The sequence below is a fragment of the Enhydra lutris genome, unplaced genomic scaffold (assembly GCF_002288905.1).
Source record: "Enhydra lutris kenyoni isolate GAN:26980312 unplaced genomic scaffold, ASM228890v2 scaffoldscaffold36, whole genome shotgun sequence".
NCBI lineage: Eukaryota > Metazoa > Chordata > Mammalia > Carnivora > Mustelidae > Enhydra > Enhydra lutris.
This window is the reverse complement of record NW_019154120.1, coordinates 18,642,587-18,659,380: the sequence shown is the minus strand read 5'-3', so window position 1 is coordinate 18,659,380 and position 16,794 is coordinate 18,642,587. Positions and strand designations below refer to the sequence as shown.

The window sequence follows — 16,794 nt, the reverse complement described above, 5'->3', positions numbered from 1 at the left end:
ACATCAGTCCTTACTCTGAGAGCACCCCTTCCAAATTATGAAGGAATTTAAGACTTTCATGTAGGAATTTAAGACTTTCAGGTCACATCTAGAATAATTTTAAAAACTGTAGTGGATCCTCCTCTTCAATACACTGATACCTTTGGGGGTAGGGGCAACTAATGCGTATCTCACAGTCCCTCAATGGAAAACTAGTTCTAGGTGAAGAGTAATTTAGGGGTATGCTGGGTTCTGGAAACCATCGGCAGAGATAGACTCCCTGCAGCCTGTCTCCCCAGAGTGGATACTTGCGAAGTGACTACATACATACCACAGATTTCTTCTGTTGAAAGAGATACTGTTAAGGGAATAAAAAGTTTAACAAGAAATCCAAAGATTAAAAACATGCCCCAAGACCTTCACTGTCCAGAATTGTTTAAGATCTTGTTTAGAAGTATTACTCTAGCAGTAAATTGCAAAGAATGACAAATGCAGACCTGTAGTGTATGGTCCTTTCAGGAAAACTAAAGATGTGATACCAAGAATAGATTTGAATTCTTTTCTTCCATAAATTATGGTGTTTACAGATGATATAGAAGGATGAGGTTGATATCGGAGCATAGAAAACAGCCAGTGTATCAAAAACTTTTGAAATTCTGGTTTAAGTAAATTTTGTCCACATAAATGTATTTCAGCACAGATTTCTTTTGAAAAGGATTATTTTGAGGAGTAATTACAGCCACGTTTTACAGAAAGATTTCAGCAGTGTTGCAGCTACATCTGTGCAAAGTTTAAGAATAGATTTTAAAGATACTTCTGAAATTTCATTTTCCTGTGGCTATTAACCTGAACAGAATAAATATTCGTCACAGCATTTGTTAGGTAGTATGTTCCGTGTTACCGTAATTGCGAGTTAACTGTGTGTGTAGATGTCAGTGTAGCTAAATAGTGGTGCCCGACACTTAAACCACTGTAATGATCGAATAACAAAATAGTAAAGGTTCTTAAACTCTTCTAGGGCATTTTTTTATTTTCAAATATAGGTGCATTGGATTTTGAATGCCGATCCCTGCCTTCTCTGTTGCGGTTGTGTAATGTGATGCTTCAGACAGGAAGAGCGTTGAGGAAGCAGCCTTACGCTAGCCACTCAGTAGTGGGGAAGCTTCATGTGTATCAGGAGCCTTTAGTGCCTTTCCTTCCCCCCAGCCAGTGTGCAAAGAGGACATCCCACTGCCTGAGCACAGCAAAACCAAAACCGGCAGGAGGTCCTAAAGTAGTGTCTCTCATGCGACTGAAAAATGAAGCGTTAATCTTCCACTGAAGGGAAAGGAGTTGTTTTATTGGGTAAGGCTTAGGGATAGGACAGAACTATTAATGAATCCATCACTTGCTAATAAGGAACAAACAAAAGGTTTTAAAACTGAGTATATCATTTTCCAGATTGACGAACTGTGTGTGAATGTCCTAATGCCATCCCACGCCTAGATGGCTTCATCACAATGTCGCTGTTTTCAAAATGTTCACATTTAAAACTCTAGTCTGTCTCCCAGCCTCTCTTACCAGAATTTCAGAAATGTCATCACGTGACGTTGTAGTTTTTTTTACTCCATTTCAAGAAAGCATTAGAGAAATACTTCCTTGCTGTCATCTCCTTTCCCTCTCCTGCCCATCTTTTAAAAAAATGGTAACAGAAAAGTTAGGTTGGTAGGACGACCACAGAGAAAAAAGTCAAGGAATGTGTGGTAGAATTGATGGAATCTCCTCATAAATATTTAACGTAGGCCACTTGTTCATCTGGGCAACTCCTACTGAGACAATAGCACCAGATAATGGGAAGGTATATTCAGAATTCATTGGGGATATAAAATCATACCTTATTTACACTTGTAGTGATTTTTATTTATATCTTCCCAGGCTCTAGCCAGATGGCCGGGAAATCTTTATGGCAAAGCATAGATCAGGAATTCAGATACCTAATCCACTCATGCAAATTAACTTAGAAGAAAGAAATAAATAAAAATAAATCAACCTCTTATAACCTTCAAATCATCCTCCCTCAGTTTTCTTTTCATGTAATGCCAAATAAGTACCAAATGTGCTTCCTTATACTACCTTTAGTCATAGCTGTCATTTAAGTAAACCAGTAAATGTGGAAAATCTATGGAATTTGCCAGATTTTGCCTTTTTCTTATGGATAACTTGCTAATTTCATTCTAAATTACTGATATGTACTTAAGCATAACATTAGTGTAGCTTTTTTATGATCTGCTAGAAAGTATGTTTCACTCCTTAATACTATAATAAAATGTGAGAACATAATTGGATTGAATATGTAAGCCTTTTCATCTTTTCCATTCTGTTTAAGTAGAAGTATTTGCATAATAATTACTATAGCAAAACTGAGTTTTCTTATTAAACCTTATTTGACCTTATTTCTTGCTTGAAAATTCAAAGGTGTTTGTAATGATGAAGTTGTTTTCTACTGAAAATAATTATCCATGGCCTAAGTGGCATTTTGCAGCATTTTTCTTTCAGTTGATTTTAAGAGTTACTAAAATGAAACAGTTCTGAAAAATTTCGATGTATTAATTATCGATATATTTATTTAAAAATATATATCAGAGCTGACTTCTATCTTTGAGATACGTTCTGTCCACTTCCATGTGCAGGTCATCTCACCTGGGTTTTTTGTTTTGTTTTTGTTGTTGTTAAAATGTTCAATTCAGGTTCTACATGGTCAGCTATTATGAGCGGAATCACAGAATAGCAGTTGGAGCTCGCCATGGTTCAGTGGCCCTGTACGACATCCGGACTGGAAAATGTCAGGTAAATAAATCATTGTGACTTCCTCTCCATAAAGTGTGGAAGTTATTGAAAGGAGTGAGAGACTAGCACTTCACCAGTTGACGTGCTGAGCTGCTGGAACATTATGGATAATGCTAAAGGGATCAATAGTTTAATGAAGGACTCAAAGAATATAGAGCCCTACTGTCTTTATTCACTGGCATGGAAGGGCGGCTACGGATGGGTTCATAATAGAGCCTAGAGAAAGGTGCTTCTGCTTACCAGCTACTTTGCAATAAGTCTCTTCATTTAAACAGTTTTCTGATTCTTCTATTTTTGCCGTGCATTTTCTTTCTTTTTCTTTTTTTTAAGATTTTATTTATTTGACAGAGAGCATGAGCAGGGGGGAGGGGCAGGGGGAGAGGGAGAAGCAGACTGCCTGCTGAGCAGGGAGCCAAGAGGGCTTGATCCTAGGACCCTGGGATCATGTCCTGACCTAAAGGCAGACACTTAACTGACTGAGCTACTCAGGCGCCCCTGCCAGGCATTTTCTGAAAATGTTTGATGTACGTTATTATGATTAATGACTAACCAAAAATTAATTTTCTAAGTAAAACAAGGGATTTGGCAATTCTAAGACAGCATCCTAGCCAGAGTTCAAGAGAAGAGGAAAACAGAAACTGATGAGATAATATATTATTTTTATACTTTTATAAATCTTTTTGTACTTTTATAACACTTTATTGTTTATGAAGAATTGTTCTTGATTTTAATTTTCATCTTGATCACTTGATTCTCAAAATGTCCCAGTTGGTTAGACAGGGCAGGTCTGGCCCCACTTTAGATATAAGTGAATCAAAGCTCCAAGAGAGGCTTTAAATCTCTTTATCCCAGAGGTCATACTGTTAACAAATGGCAAAACCAGGGCTAAGCTCCCCTGTGATCATGGTGAATTTATAGGGCTCATTGATAAATAGTTCCAAGTCATAACTTCTTATGTTTCATTATAGCATTTATCAATGCTGATCTATTCAACCGTATTAGGAATTATATTCAACTGTGTTAGATAAGTATGTAGTCAACTGTATTAGGAATTTCCAGAAGTAATATAAAGAAATTCATAAGGATATATCTAAAATTTTATACTGCCTCTAAAATTTAATAGGCTATTAATTAATTCTCCAAAAGCTTCCCTGGCTGCTTTCCATGAAAACAGTAGTTCTAAGAGCTGCTAATAGATGTTGGGGGTAAAAATTTCAGGGGTCAAACAAGTTTAGGGGATACTGTTGGAACGTTGAACACGTTTCTTTATGCAAATGTTCTCAGTCTCTAATGTGTAAGTGTGCATTTTGTGTGAGAGCGTAGAGGGTGGACCATTTGCCATGCTCGTGTAACTGTTGAATTTTGTTTCTGTCAATTTTTTTTAGACATTAACTCCTTATCGGTGGCCATATGTTTGTTTGTTTTACTCTGAACTCTGAGCAGTGAAATCTCTCTAAATACTTGTTTAAAAATTAAGTTCCATGTTGTTTATAAGATTCTCTCCTAAAAGGGACAGATTCTTCAAGTAGCGTTTTCAGCATCTATTCTGGTAAGACAGTTTTTAAAAATGAGAATATATCATTACTAGCAGACTTGAGAGAAATAAATCACAAGCATCAATAAGGAAAGATAAAAAAAAAAAAAAAGAAAAGAACAAAGGGACCTTTCCAAGCTTCTTTAAAATTGAAGTATAGAAAGCAGAGAGAAGACTGTTACTGGACAAGACACAGTTGGCAAAACCAGCAGAGAGAAGCGTGATGCCCTATGGGCAAAGGTCTCAATGAAGGTCTTGGGAACATGCAAAAAACACAATAATTTGGATATTTTATTCTTTTTAATTCAATTAGTTAGGATACATTTACTAATCAAAGGCATTCTTTCTTAACAGGAATTTGTAATGTCATTCTTAGTCCGTTTTATTTTCTGTCCATCGTTTTAGTACATTTAGACATTTTAGTGCCTCCAGATTTTTGTCCACTTGAGCTTCTTGATTTTGATGTCCCAGATTACCGTTAGTGTTATATGACTGAGTAACCTTCACCTTCCAGCTCTGTATGAAAGTAAAGGTTACCTTTTCTTCTAATCACTGAGAAAAGGAAAACGAAGCTACATCTCTAAGTCTTAACTGCTTTTGCCGGTTACCAGTTACATCCAGTGCCAGTGGCACTTCGGGGATTCTCTTAAATCTTTTATGGTGTCAGTGTTGCAGTATTTGAAATAAGTGAGTTAGCCATTGGAACAGAATGCAGAAGTGTAATTGGCATGTTCAGAAACGATGTCTTAGAGGTGAATCCAGGGACTAGGGAGTTCGAACTGGGAATGCAGTACTGCATTTCCTGACTAGCTGTTGGAATCAGTTGACAGAGAGAGTGGGACGGTTTTCCTAGCATAAGCGAAGATACGGAAATAGGACCTAAAACATGTAGAGAGGATAATTAGTAAATTCACTGGACTCTAGGGGGTGGGGTTCCAATTAGGTGGAAAGATAAGATGTAACCACCATACAGGGAGAGTCACAGCTGATGAGAGAATCTGCTGTGGTTTGTCCAGGATGCAGAGAACGCAGGACTGGGGGAGAAGAGGGAGAACGTGCGGATTCCCTGTCATCGTTACTAGATTGGTTGGTAACAGAGAGCATAGAAACACTAAATCCCCTTTCCCTTACTTTTAGGCATTGGCTGCTGGTTTTTTTTTTTTTTTTTTTTTTAATCCATTTTCTTTCTATGTGTTCTTCCGAAACACACACAGTAGGAGATGATACAAAGCCACAGAATACATATGCCTATCTGTATGGAGCATGAAGTCTACTTGAGCGTTCTCAAGCTCTTGCCAAGATCACCCCTGCCCCCTTTCAGTAAATGAAGCTCGCTGGAACACAGCCGCGCTCCTTGCTTTGAGGGCCATGTGTGGTGCTGTCACACTACAGCAGAATTGAGTCATTGTCACCGGCGAAGACCTTACATGGTCTGCAAAGCTGAAAATATTTACTATGTGGCCCTTTACAGAAAACGTTTGCTGAGCTGTGCCTTAGCTCACCAAGGAGGAAGAGTTAGCGAATTTAACTACAAATTCCATTAAAATGCTGCAGTGTAATGTATCAGAGAAAATGAATTAGAAACTGGGCAACTTGCATCCCGTCTCCACCACTTGTGAATTTCATAACCTTGGGGAAGTTTCTCAAGCTGTCTGAGCTGAAGTTTCCCCTCGGTAAAGGTAGTAGAAATAGTGCCTGTTCTTGCATGAGAAGTAAATAAGGTAATTGATGTGAAATTCTTAGGTTAGTCTTCAGTGAGCACAGGTTGCTATTGTATTCAGATAAACTTGGAAATGCATCACATTGTAATTAAATTACCTTAATTGTAGAGAACATGCAAGGTCACATGGAGACGTGAGGGTGTTTGTAGACTCTGGGGCCAGTTCACAGTCGTCAGTGAGGAGCACTTTGGTGGACGAGTTAAGCAGGGCTGCCTTAGGCCATATGCAGATTCTTCCTTCCTAAAGGCAGCTCTTACCTGTGCTGTTAGGCTGACTCTCTACTGATCGTGCAAATCAGAACTCTGATGCAGCTCGGTAGTTAAAAATCCTGCTGTGCTGCTGACTTCGCTTTTACCTGGCAACTGCTAGCAACTGAGGCCTATACCTGACTCGAATTTTGCTTAATTAAAAAGAAAAAAAAAAAAAAGAAAAGAAAAGTAACTCTCTATGAAGTACTTAAATTTTGTCGGTAGGCAGTGTTCTTGATAAGCAGGCTAATTAAGTTCCATGAATCCTTAGAGCTGCAGGTTTGTGTGTGGTTAAATCAGCAATGAAAATCCTCCCTCTAGCAATATTTGCCTTTGGTTTGGCAGACTTGATATTATGTCTCACTGATTTTCCAATCTTCTTGAAACACGGCCTCTGTAATAAATACCTGCCCGCTCTGTACAAGTTTCTCCCAGGCTCTTGTTAGCTAGTTTTCCTCTCGAAGGTTGTTCCGTGTCACTTGGGGGTATCTGACCCACCGTGGGAAATACAGATATTTACTTCCTTTGCCGTAGTGCTCAAAAAAAACGCGGTGATGTATGACAGAAAGTGTGGCAGAAGTCTTATCTAAATCTTCAATTATTAAGAGAACTTTATCATTGAAAAGTTTAAGTTCCTTAACTCCTTTTTGAAGCCTATTTTTCAGTGCCTAAAACATAGTGGATGCGTAGTAGAATACACATGGATCAAATAAAACACTGAGTCTTTGGAGTAAAAAATATAATAAGAAACATTATATGACATGGTAAATGAAAACAAAGTATTCCTTAATTATATCAAAAATATGTGGGTAATTTTGGGCATAGTTGTATTTTTGGTTAGTCAGAAACACCTTGTCACATTGTTTCTAAGGGGATATCTTTTCAGAAAGAGCATAGAGAAACCTCTTTCTTATGAGTCATGAAAGGTACCTATATTTCTGTAGTGGACCATGACCAGGTCTGCCATAGGCCAGATAATGAAGGAAAAAATAGAAGCAAAGATTGATTGTATTCATAGTACTGTGACAACTGAGGTCTAGCTATAATCCATTCTAGACCAAAGGTAAATTCTGGAATGCTGACGTGTAACCTATCACACAGCTTAATGCTATAAAGAGTTATCAGCCCGCATGTTGAGTTCCTCTGGCCTTAACAGATTCCTTATTCTATGTAGGATAGATGCATTGAACTTCACATGTCACCTTATAATTGGGCTCAGCCTAAACTCCAGCCCCTTAAGGTTTTATCTGCTAGGCATTTCCATTCTGCTATCTTGTCATGGTTTCAAATTCAGTGTTTTAGAAAATCTAAGCCTATATTCTACCAGCATCTTTTCTAACCTACCTTTTTCTGTTAGTGGTGCAGTTATACCAGGACATCGCAGTTCTTACTCGTCCTTTACCCATCTACATCCAGTCACTGAGTTCAGTCAACCTTCCTTAACAGTATACCTGAAATCTACCTTGTCCTTTGCTAAACCTAAGTTAGGCCCTTGACCTTTGTGCTTCAGAGCCTTTGAGATTCTGGCTTTGATCATCATCATCAATCCCCTCCTCTTCTGAGCTACTTTTCATTCAGTAACACCATGCTCTGTTCCCTATCATGGTCCTCCCCCAGTTACACGGGAAGCACTCAGAAATGTCTGTGGGATGATTCGTTTCAAACACAGTGAAGATTTCAAGAAATGCCCCTTTCCGATTCCTTTTGTCTTTAGATGATATTGCACGTCTGCCTACACTGAATATACACAGTTGCCACATACTAACACTCCTGGTTAACAAAAGTGCTGAAGATAATCCACATTAAAATAATGAAAATTGGCCCTGTTTTCATTAATAATTCCATTGAAATATATTTTCCTTTGCATTTGTTTTCCTTTGACCTTCCTTTGATTTCCTTATACCCACTAAGCTATATGGCCTCTCAAATTCTTTACTGGTATGCATTTATCTGGTGCAGATTAATTATATCTTTGATAATATTTGCAACATACCAAATTTGATTTTAAAATTAATTAGCAAGTTATGTATTTTCTCTTACGTATTAGAAAAGGCAGTAAGAGCAGATTCTGGAGCCTGACTGACTTGGGTTTGAATCCTTTTTAGTCCCTTGTAGTTCCTTGTTAGCTTTGTGGCCTAAGTAAGGTCCTTCAATTCTCTATGCTTTAGTTTATTCATCTACAAAATGGACATAGTAACTCTCATAACATGTGTTGTAAAGATTAAAATAATAAATATATATGAAGCAAATGTCAGCCAATAGTAAGGGCTTAAAAAATGTTAGCCATCATGATTATTATTTAGTCGTTGGTTAAATAAGACACAGTCAGTCAACCTCATTCTGTTGGCTCCTGCTGTTACACATCAACCTTCATACCAGGTAGATTTATTGCAATTTCTTTCTTATGATTTTATTTGCTGCTCTTATTTCCAGACTACTTGATTAACCTTACAAGTAGAATGAATGAATAGGATATCAAGTCAAGTAATTAGCAGATTTCTAGATATACTTACTGATCTGTCCTTATCTGATTATATTTAACATTCTTTTGTTTATCCTAATTTTCCACACCGTTAATCTTTTGTCCTACTGATATTTTTCCTTCAATGATTTTTTTTAAGTCTTTACAAATACTACTTTTAATGTTACTGCTATATTAGAATCTTTCTGGGTAAAGTAATTTTAGGCTAATTTTTAAATATAGTATTCTCAGCTGCCACCATATCTCTGTTGTTGGCCTACCTGTTTGCATATATTCAAAGTCCTTGTATTAACCACTGCTGGGTTTTTTTTTCAAGGACTTTATTACTATATAATTTTCCACATCTGTTTCCTTTATCCTTTTTAAGATATAAGAGATGAATTCAGTAATTCAGCCATTTTATTATTATTCTTATTTTCAGTTTCTCAGGTGTCAGCATAATTTTTTGTAGTTTCTCTTCGTTTCAACAGGAATAGTTGTGAATGTTCTCATTCTCCCTCATTTGCATATCATATATTACTTATCCCTTCATTACTTATCTATTGAAATTCAGTTATGTTTATTTATGAACTTAACTTTTTATGTAAATCAAAAGACCTTCTTACGTTGCATGGGTGTGTGGCTGCTTTTATAACCCAAAAGAAAACTGTAGTTAGAATCTTAAGGTTTGTTGTTGTTTGATTTTTATTGGGTGTGGAGTTGGTCTACGATTTTTCATTCTGCTTCATCTCTGGATCTGGTGGGCTATGGCCAGTGTCCGATTCTCTTTCTTATTTTTGTCAACCGGAAGTTTCTTGTAACAGTTTTGTTGTTGTTGTTTTCCCTAACAGAAGTGTTTTGTTTTCTTTGATAATAATGATCCACTGATACCTAGCCAGTCAAAATAGAGTAATTTGTGTCATTTCCATCCTCCCTGTGAGACATCTAGATACAATGTTTGGATGATTAGCATGTCCATGAGAAAGAGAGAAGAGGAACATAAGGAGCAGCTGGTGAGGGAGGAGAGGTGTACCTGCTTTCTTCCCTGGCATTCCGGTTTTTCCCAAAATGAATTATATTGATTGGTTCTTTTGACTATAAATATAATTCATGCTCATTTAAAAAACAACCTCAAATAGTAACAAATATTTAAAGTGGAAAGTTAAAGTCCGCCGTTACCTGTCCCTTAGAGTTAATTCCTGTTTCATCCGTTTCTTGTAAATCCTTTGAGGCTGCTTTCTGTAATACAAAAATAATATTACCCCCTCCCTCTTCCTCAATATGTCTTCTGCAACATGTTCGTATTTTTTTTAAATTTTTTTTTAAGATTTTATTTATTTATTTGACAGAGATCACAAGTAGGCAGAGAGGCAGGCAGAGAGAGAGAGGGAAACAGGCTCCCCGCTGAGCAGAGGGCCCGATGCGGGGCTCCATCCTAGGACCCTGGGATCATGACCCGAGCTGAAGGCAGAGGCTTTAACCCACTGAGCCCCCCAGGTGCCCGAACATGTTCGTGTTTTTACTTAACAATGTATTATGTCTTCCGGTGAGTCCATCTGTCTTACGCAGTAATGGCAAGTATGTGATGAATGCCAACTGTTAGCTGCAAATAAAACAGGCATGGATCCTGCTTTCAGGGAGCATCTTTCCTAGTGAGAGGAGACAAACAAGAAACTAACTAGGAACCATCAGGGTAGTAGTAGGATAATATAGTGGAATGTCGGGGTACATATTTAGGGTGCTCAGGTGTGAACACACTGAGGGGATGGCATTTAGCCTCAGACGGTGCTGTCATCTAGAAGAAGGGTATTACAAGGAGCAGTTGGTACAAAGAACACTGGAAAGTTTGGGTAACAGAAAAAGGCAAGTGCAGGGGGCACTGATTTTGTGAGCGAGCAGAAGAGAGGTTGGAGGTGGAGCTGGATAGGAAAGCCAATGGGGATCTCAGCTTCTTCTCTAGCGTGATGGAATGCCTTTAATGAATTTTAAGCAGGGAAATTATATCTGTTTTTAAAAGTTATTTTTTATTTGTTGGTTTTGGAAGGCTTTTGTTCTTTATTTCACAACATTGGACTCATAATAAACACACTACTCTTCGAGTTAAAAGTCTTAATAGTGTATCCTAGCTAGACCTCTCAGTTGAAAACCGTTAATCTAGCATGTTTCTTATAAAAAATAGAATATTTTAGAAAACTCTTTTCCTGTTGATAAAATACTCAAATTGAATCCAGCTTTGCATCTTACAAACAAGGCTGCAATAGGCATTTTTGAACATATGTCTTTATACACCAGTGCTTTTCTCTCTGTAGGAAAGATTCTAAAAATCGGAATTGGTTTGACCCATTTTTATTTTAAAAGACTGTTTGCTGCCGAGCTGGGACTAGGGTTGTTGCAGCAGAGATGGAGAAAAGCAGGTGGGTGAAGGAGAGCCAACAGGTCTTGATGATTATTCAGATGTAGGTGGTGCAGTGTGGGGCAGGTAAGGGGAGGCGGTGGTGAGAGAGAGAGGACAGGGATGATTGAGAGGATGAAGACGCCCTCACAACCGGGAGGAAAGCAGGCGAGGAGTAGGGATGAGGCTCAGGACTTCACCATTGGACATACTAACTATGAAGGGCTATTTTAAACTGTTTGGACGACTACATAGTATTCCAAAACACAGATGTAGGAGAATTCATTAGCCAAACTTCTATCAATTAACATAACAGCATTACAAACAGTGCTACGTTGAATGGCCCGATTTATGTAACTTTTTATGCCTATCTGATTTTGGGGGGAGTAAATTCCTGCTTATAGAGGGCTGGGTCAGAAGATGTGTGCACTTGGGACCCCTGGGTGGCTCAGTTGGTTAAGCAACTGCCTTCGGCTCAGGTCATGATCCCAGCGTCCTGGGATCGAGTCCCACATCGGGCTTCTTGCTCGTCGGGGAGCCTGCGTCTCCCTTTGCCTCTGCCTGCCATTCTGTCTGCCTGTGCTCGCTCTCTCTCCCTCTCTCTCTGACAAATAAATAAATAAAATCTTTAAAAAAAAAAAAAAAAAAAAGAAGATGTGTGCACTTGATTGCCGGAATGCTCTGAAACTATTTTCCCACAGTTTATTAGTTTCTTTTTGCCCTCCCTAGCATTCCTGAGAAGAACAGAATGACTCTTGGCCGGCAGTTATTCTCATAAAAAATGAAAACCCACAGTTGGTCTGTTTTGTCGCCTGTATTTCTCATCTCACATGACAGACTATTCCTTTATTCAGGAGTTATCACTCATTTTATTTTTTGAAATATTAAAAAAATAAAATTAAAATTTTATGATGTCTCTTCTCTGTTCCAGACACCATATTATATGCAAGACCTCAGAAAATAAATATGAACTATTCCTACCCTCGAGGAATTTATAATGTAGTGTGGAAGACAAGACGTAAACCTGTGGTCAAAATACTGTGATCACCCTTTACAGTAGTGCCATCTAGAATGCTGTGGGAGAACACAGGAGACAACACTAGCCTAGACTTGCTTAGGAGTCTAGGGAGAACGGTCTGGAAGGTTACTCTAAAGGAGAGGACATCTGAATTGAGCCATTAACAATTAGGGGTTAGGCAAAGAAGGAGACAGGCAAGGGACTTTATGCCAGGCAGAAGGGACAAAAGGGACAACATCTGCAAAGCCCAGAGGAGCAAGAAAGCATACGGGAAACATGCTAACCAAAGACAGACTGCTGTTTTCTTGGACGTAGGTGAATGGTTCATTTATAGCAGTTTTCAGATTATCTTAATACCTGGAATTGCACAAATCTTTGCTGAAAAACAGTTATTCCCGTAGGTACCTAGAGACAGCTCTTATGTGTGGCTTATTAAAAACTAAGTAACAGATTTTCGAAATAAAGTTACATGGTGTTAGCAAAGTGTTAAACAACTGAATGCTGGCATTTTCCATAAATAACATTTTTAGGAAAAAGGGGGCGGGGCAAGATATGGAAATGTTTTCAGCATGAGATTTCAAGCACTCTAATAAAAATAAACCAATATAATTTTCCAGAATACATTTAATTTTGGCAAGCACTCTGAGGCTACTGTAAATCCAAAGAAAGCTAATCAAGACTCGGCAGAAATGTCAGCAAACACACCTATATTAATCGAAGTTTGGAAAACAGTGTGTTCTTCTCTACAAAAATAACAAAGATTTTACGTGTAGTTAGAAGGAGCAATGGGCCTGAGGTATGTGGTGGACAGTAAGATTGATGTTTCTTTAAGGCAGAGTTTTGAAGCTTCAGGCACAGTTTTCACTGAGCAGAAGCCTATAACGTTTATACATCAAGGGCACTTATGTGGTGATTGCAAAAATTGCAGTGAGAATTGACTACAGTACTTAGTCAGACTGTGACATTTTAGGTATTTTCTTCTTGCTCTTTTCAGCAGCTGGTTTTATGGCAGGTGCTTCCTATGACGTCCTCTGAGCACCAGCCAGAGATACTGCATCGAGGGTGATAATAAGATGAATGGTTGGGGAAGACAATGGCTTCCCGACACCATGTTGAAGAATTACCTAACAAGTTTCCTGTTTTGAAAGTGAAATGCTATTTAGAGAAGAATCTCTAGGAATAGAAACAGATATCTGGAACAGTGCTTGAAATTAGACCATCATTTATTCAGAATGTTTAAACACTTTTAAAGAATATTTTGAGCAGACTGCGTATTTTCCTGTTGTTTATCTACTCTGTCACTCACTGTATACTTCTTACATTTGTGGTATATTTTGAGTGGTAGTATTCAAGATTTTTGCCCCAAGAAGGACAATTAAAATACTTGGCAATATCTGTGATTGGAAATACATGAGGCGAGAGTTCTTTTGTTTACAGAGCCAGCATTTCAGCATCCTTGCAAAAGCATTAGGTAGACTAAAATTTATTTTGATTTTCAAAATTCACGTTTTAGGTACATTTCTAAATGCCATTCAGTTTCCTTCCTAGACGTTCTCTTTTTCCTCTCAACACATAACCTTGTGTATGTATGTGTATATGCTCGTGTATTTAGCTATCTCGTGCATAGTAGTCCATAAAATCAGAAAATACTGGGTAGGAGAGTCACAGTACATGGAACTCATCCTGGATTCACTGCCTTATAGTCTTTATATCTACTCTTGATATACAAGGTACTTTGAATCAGGGCTGGCATGTAGTATTCAATAAATGTGATCCCTAAGTACTCTAAAACACATATAATGAGGACGTGAGTTTGCAGCTCTTGGTAGGTTTTATTTTCTTTTTTTTTTAAAGATTTTATTTATTTATTTGACAGAGAAAGCAAGAGAGCACAAGCAGGCAGAGCATCAGGGGGAGAGGGAGAAGCAGGCTCTGCACTGAGCAGGGAGCCCGATGTGGGGCTTGATCCCAGGACCGTGGGATCATGACCTGAGCTGAAGGCAGACGCTAAACCCACTGAGCCACCCAGGCGCTCCTCATGATAGGTTTTAAAGAGATGTTGATGTTTTAAATGAGCTTGCTGTCAAAATTTGGTAACTCCTATCCTAAATAGAACTCCTCATGGAGCTCACATCTGGTGAAGGCAGAGGTGGGGGGAGGTGTTCTAAAAGCCTGTGGATCTAGTACAGTCAGCCCCGGGAGTCGCTCAGCTCATCAGAAATGTTGCTCCCGTGTAGCATCATGTAAAATGATATGTGTCTTAAACATTTCATTTTAATTTAAATCCTATCAAGATAATTTTATTTTTCTTCTCTTGATGTGAGAACAAGGCCTTTTCTTTCTATAATTGGTTCATTGATGATAGTTCTAGAACATTTTCCTTTCTCAACCTTCTTCTGTTTGTTAAAGTAGGATGGGAAATTAAAGATCCGTGTGAAGCAGGCGCAGAGTACAATCCTAGATGTTTACACTTTGCCTGTTCTGTACACTTTGTCTCACCTACACCTAATTTCATGTGTATGCATGGTGTATCTTTCTAACACCATCTTCCCACTCTTATTTTATAATTTTTCCCGATATTTAATTCAACTACATGCTCACATTGACAAGCTCAGCTAGCGTGGCTTTGGTTAACTCGAGGTCAGAGAGCTGACCTGGCGGGAGCAGTAGGGAGTGCGCCTGTTAACCGCTGGCGCTCCTCGGGTGCTGGGCGTCAGCCAGGGAGGAGAGAGTATTGGTTGACACCAAGAGTCAGTAAAATTGAAGTCAGTTGGGAGAGATTCTGTTGCGTGGTGCCTAGAGGTATTTGCAGGACACTGTGCAATGCAGAAGGGAGTAACCACTTTATGGGCTAGAAATCTGTAATCCAGCAGCGATGACAAAGGTGAAGCAAGTAAGTGCAATAAAGTGTTTCAGTGCCACAGCAGAGCGTGACAACACAAGGTAGGAAAAGGCGAATCCTGTGGAGGTAAGAGCTAAGAGCAGGAAAAGTTCATAAAGAAGGTGACTTGTGCACTGAGGTTGAGTAGGGGCTCCATAGGCACACATGGAGGAAGAAACCTTCAGAGAGACGAGGAAGCATCAACAAAAGCACAGAGGCATCGTTTAGCCTCTGGTGCATTCCAGGAACTGTGAAAGTTTGGGCTTTGCTGGGAACAGAGGTTGCAAAGGAGTGTGGAATTGAGAAGAGAAGAGAGAGAAAGCCAGCGGTTAGGAGGGGCGAGATCATGGAAGGCCTTTCCTAGACGGGTTGCTTCATAGTCTCCGTCTCATAGATCAGAAGAGACGAACTCAGACACCTGCAGAGATGAAACAGGTAGCGTGAATTAATAGAACGAGATGAGCCCTCTTGCTTTGTCTTTCATTTTTCCATGTTTGATAGCACCTTCCAAGAAATGTTTATCTTTTTAATGCTACTCTCTTAAAAAGAGCTGTGTAAGCCCTTAGTAAAATGCACCAGGCTACTGTCCTTGAGTGGCAGGGATCGAACTGGGAGCCAGGAGGTTGGGGAGGGGGTGCTGTGGCAGACAGGAGAACACACGCTTCGTGTACGGGGATCAGATCCTGTCAGTCGGTGCCACGTGCAACTGTGGACCTTGGCCTGGTCTGATTTTTCCAGAAAGCTGAAAATCTGGGTTTTCATGTAAAAACCTCCCAGTTTTTCAATGCTAGTAATGGATTTAAAAGTTTTTAGAGTGCATATAGATTAATACTATGCTGAATGTTAGTGGTACATTCAGAGAGATCATTTGAAGAGTTTAAGCGGGAGAGCAACAGCATCACACATTCCATTTTGGAAGGTCAGGGCCACAGAGAATGGACTGAAGAAAGTTTGCTCTGTGAGGCTTCCATGACGGTGGTCCAGGCAAACAGTTGATCTGGCCTTGAAAGGAATCCATGGGGTCTGAGGAAAGAAGAGGGCTAGAAGGCATGACAGAACCAACAGACTCTGATCAGCCTCAAAATACAGTCTCTTAAGTACATATACTAAATTAAAATGTAAAGTAATGCCATAATGAAAAAGTAAAAACAATATTTCATGAAAAAATTTTGGGGGGAGGGGATGAGCTCTTTGTAAACTGGTAGAAAAATAGTCACGTAAAAAGAAAGATTTAGGGGGCGCCTGATTGGCTCAGTTGGAGTGTGGGGCTCTTGATCTCAGGGTTGTGGGTTCAAGCCCCATGTTGGGTGTGAAGATTACTTAAAAATAAAATCTTTAAAAAAAAATAGACTTAGATTAGGCATAGAGAGGAATTTTTAAAATAAAAGAGTTGTGGAATCATTAGAAAGATTTAATAGAATATTTTATCTACAAAGTAATAGAAGCCACAAAAGAGGCATTAAATTTAAAACTACATTATCTTGTATAACAAGACATCCAGAGGCATCTGGGAAAATGAGCAGCTCAATGGTATGGTCAGGGACCGTAGTCTGTCCATCTCTTTGTTTTGCTGCATTTGGTATATTGGTCTCAGGCTAGACCACCAGCACTGGGCATAGCCACCTATTCAGAGAGTACTGGCCAGAGACGGGAAGAAGTTTTTATTTTATTTTATTTTTTTTAAGATTTTATTCATTTATTTGACAGAGATCACAAGTAGGCAGAGAGGCAGGC

At 38.9% G+C, this 16,794-nt stretch overlaps 1 protein-coding gene across 2 annotated transcripts in view; it reads left to right on the top strand.

Moving 5' to 3' along the window:
• The window catches only part of LOC111154249 (WD repeat domain 7), a 364,619-nt gene that overhangs the window by 290,402 nt on the left and 57,423 nt on the right, over positions 1 to 16,794 (top strand). For both annotated transcript variants that reach the window (XM_022513750.1, XM_022513748.1), the window contains one exon: positions 2,706 to 2,805. In XM_022513750.1, coding sequence (XP_022369458.1) covers positions 2,706 to 2,805 — 100 coding nt within the window. The remainder of the gene's footprint in view (positions 1 to 2,705; positions 2,806 to 16,794) is intronic.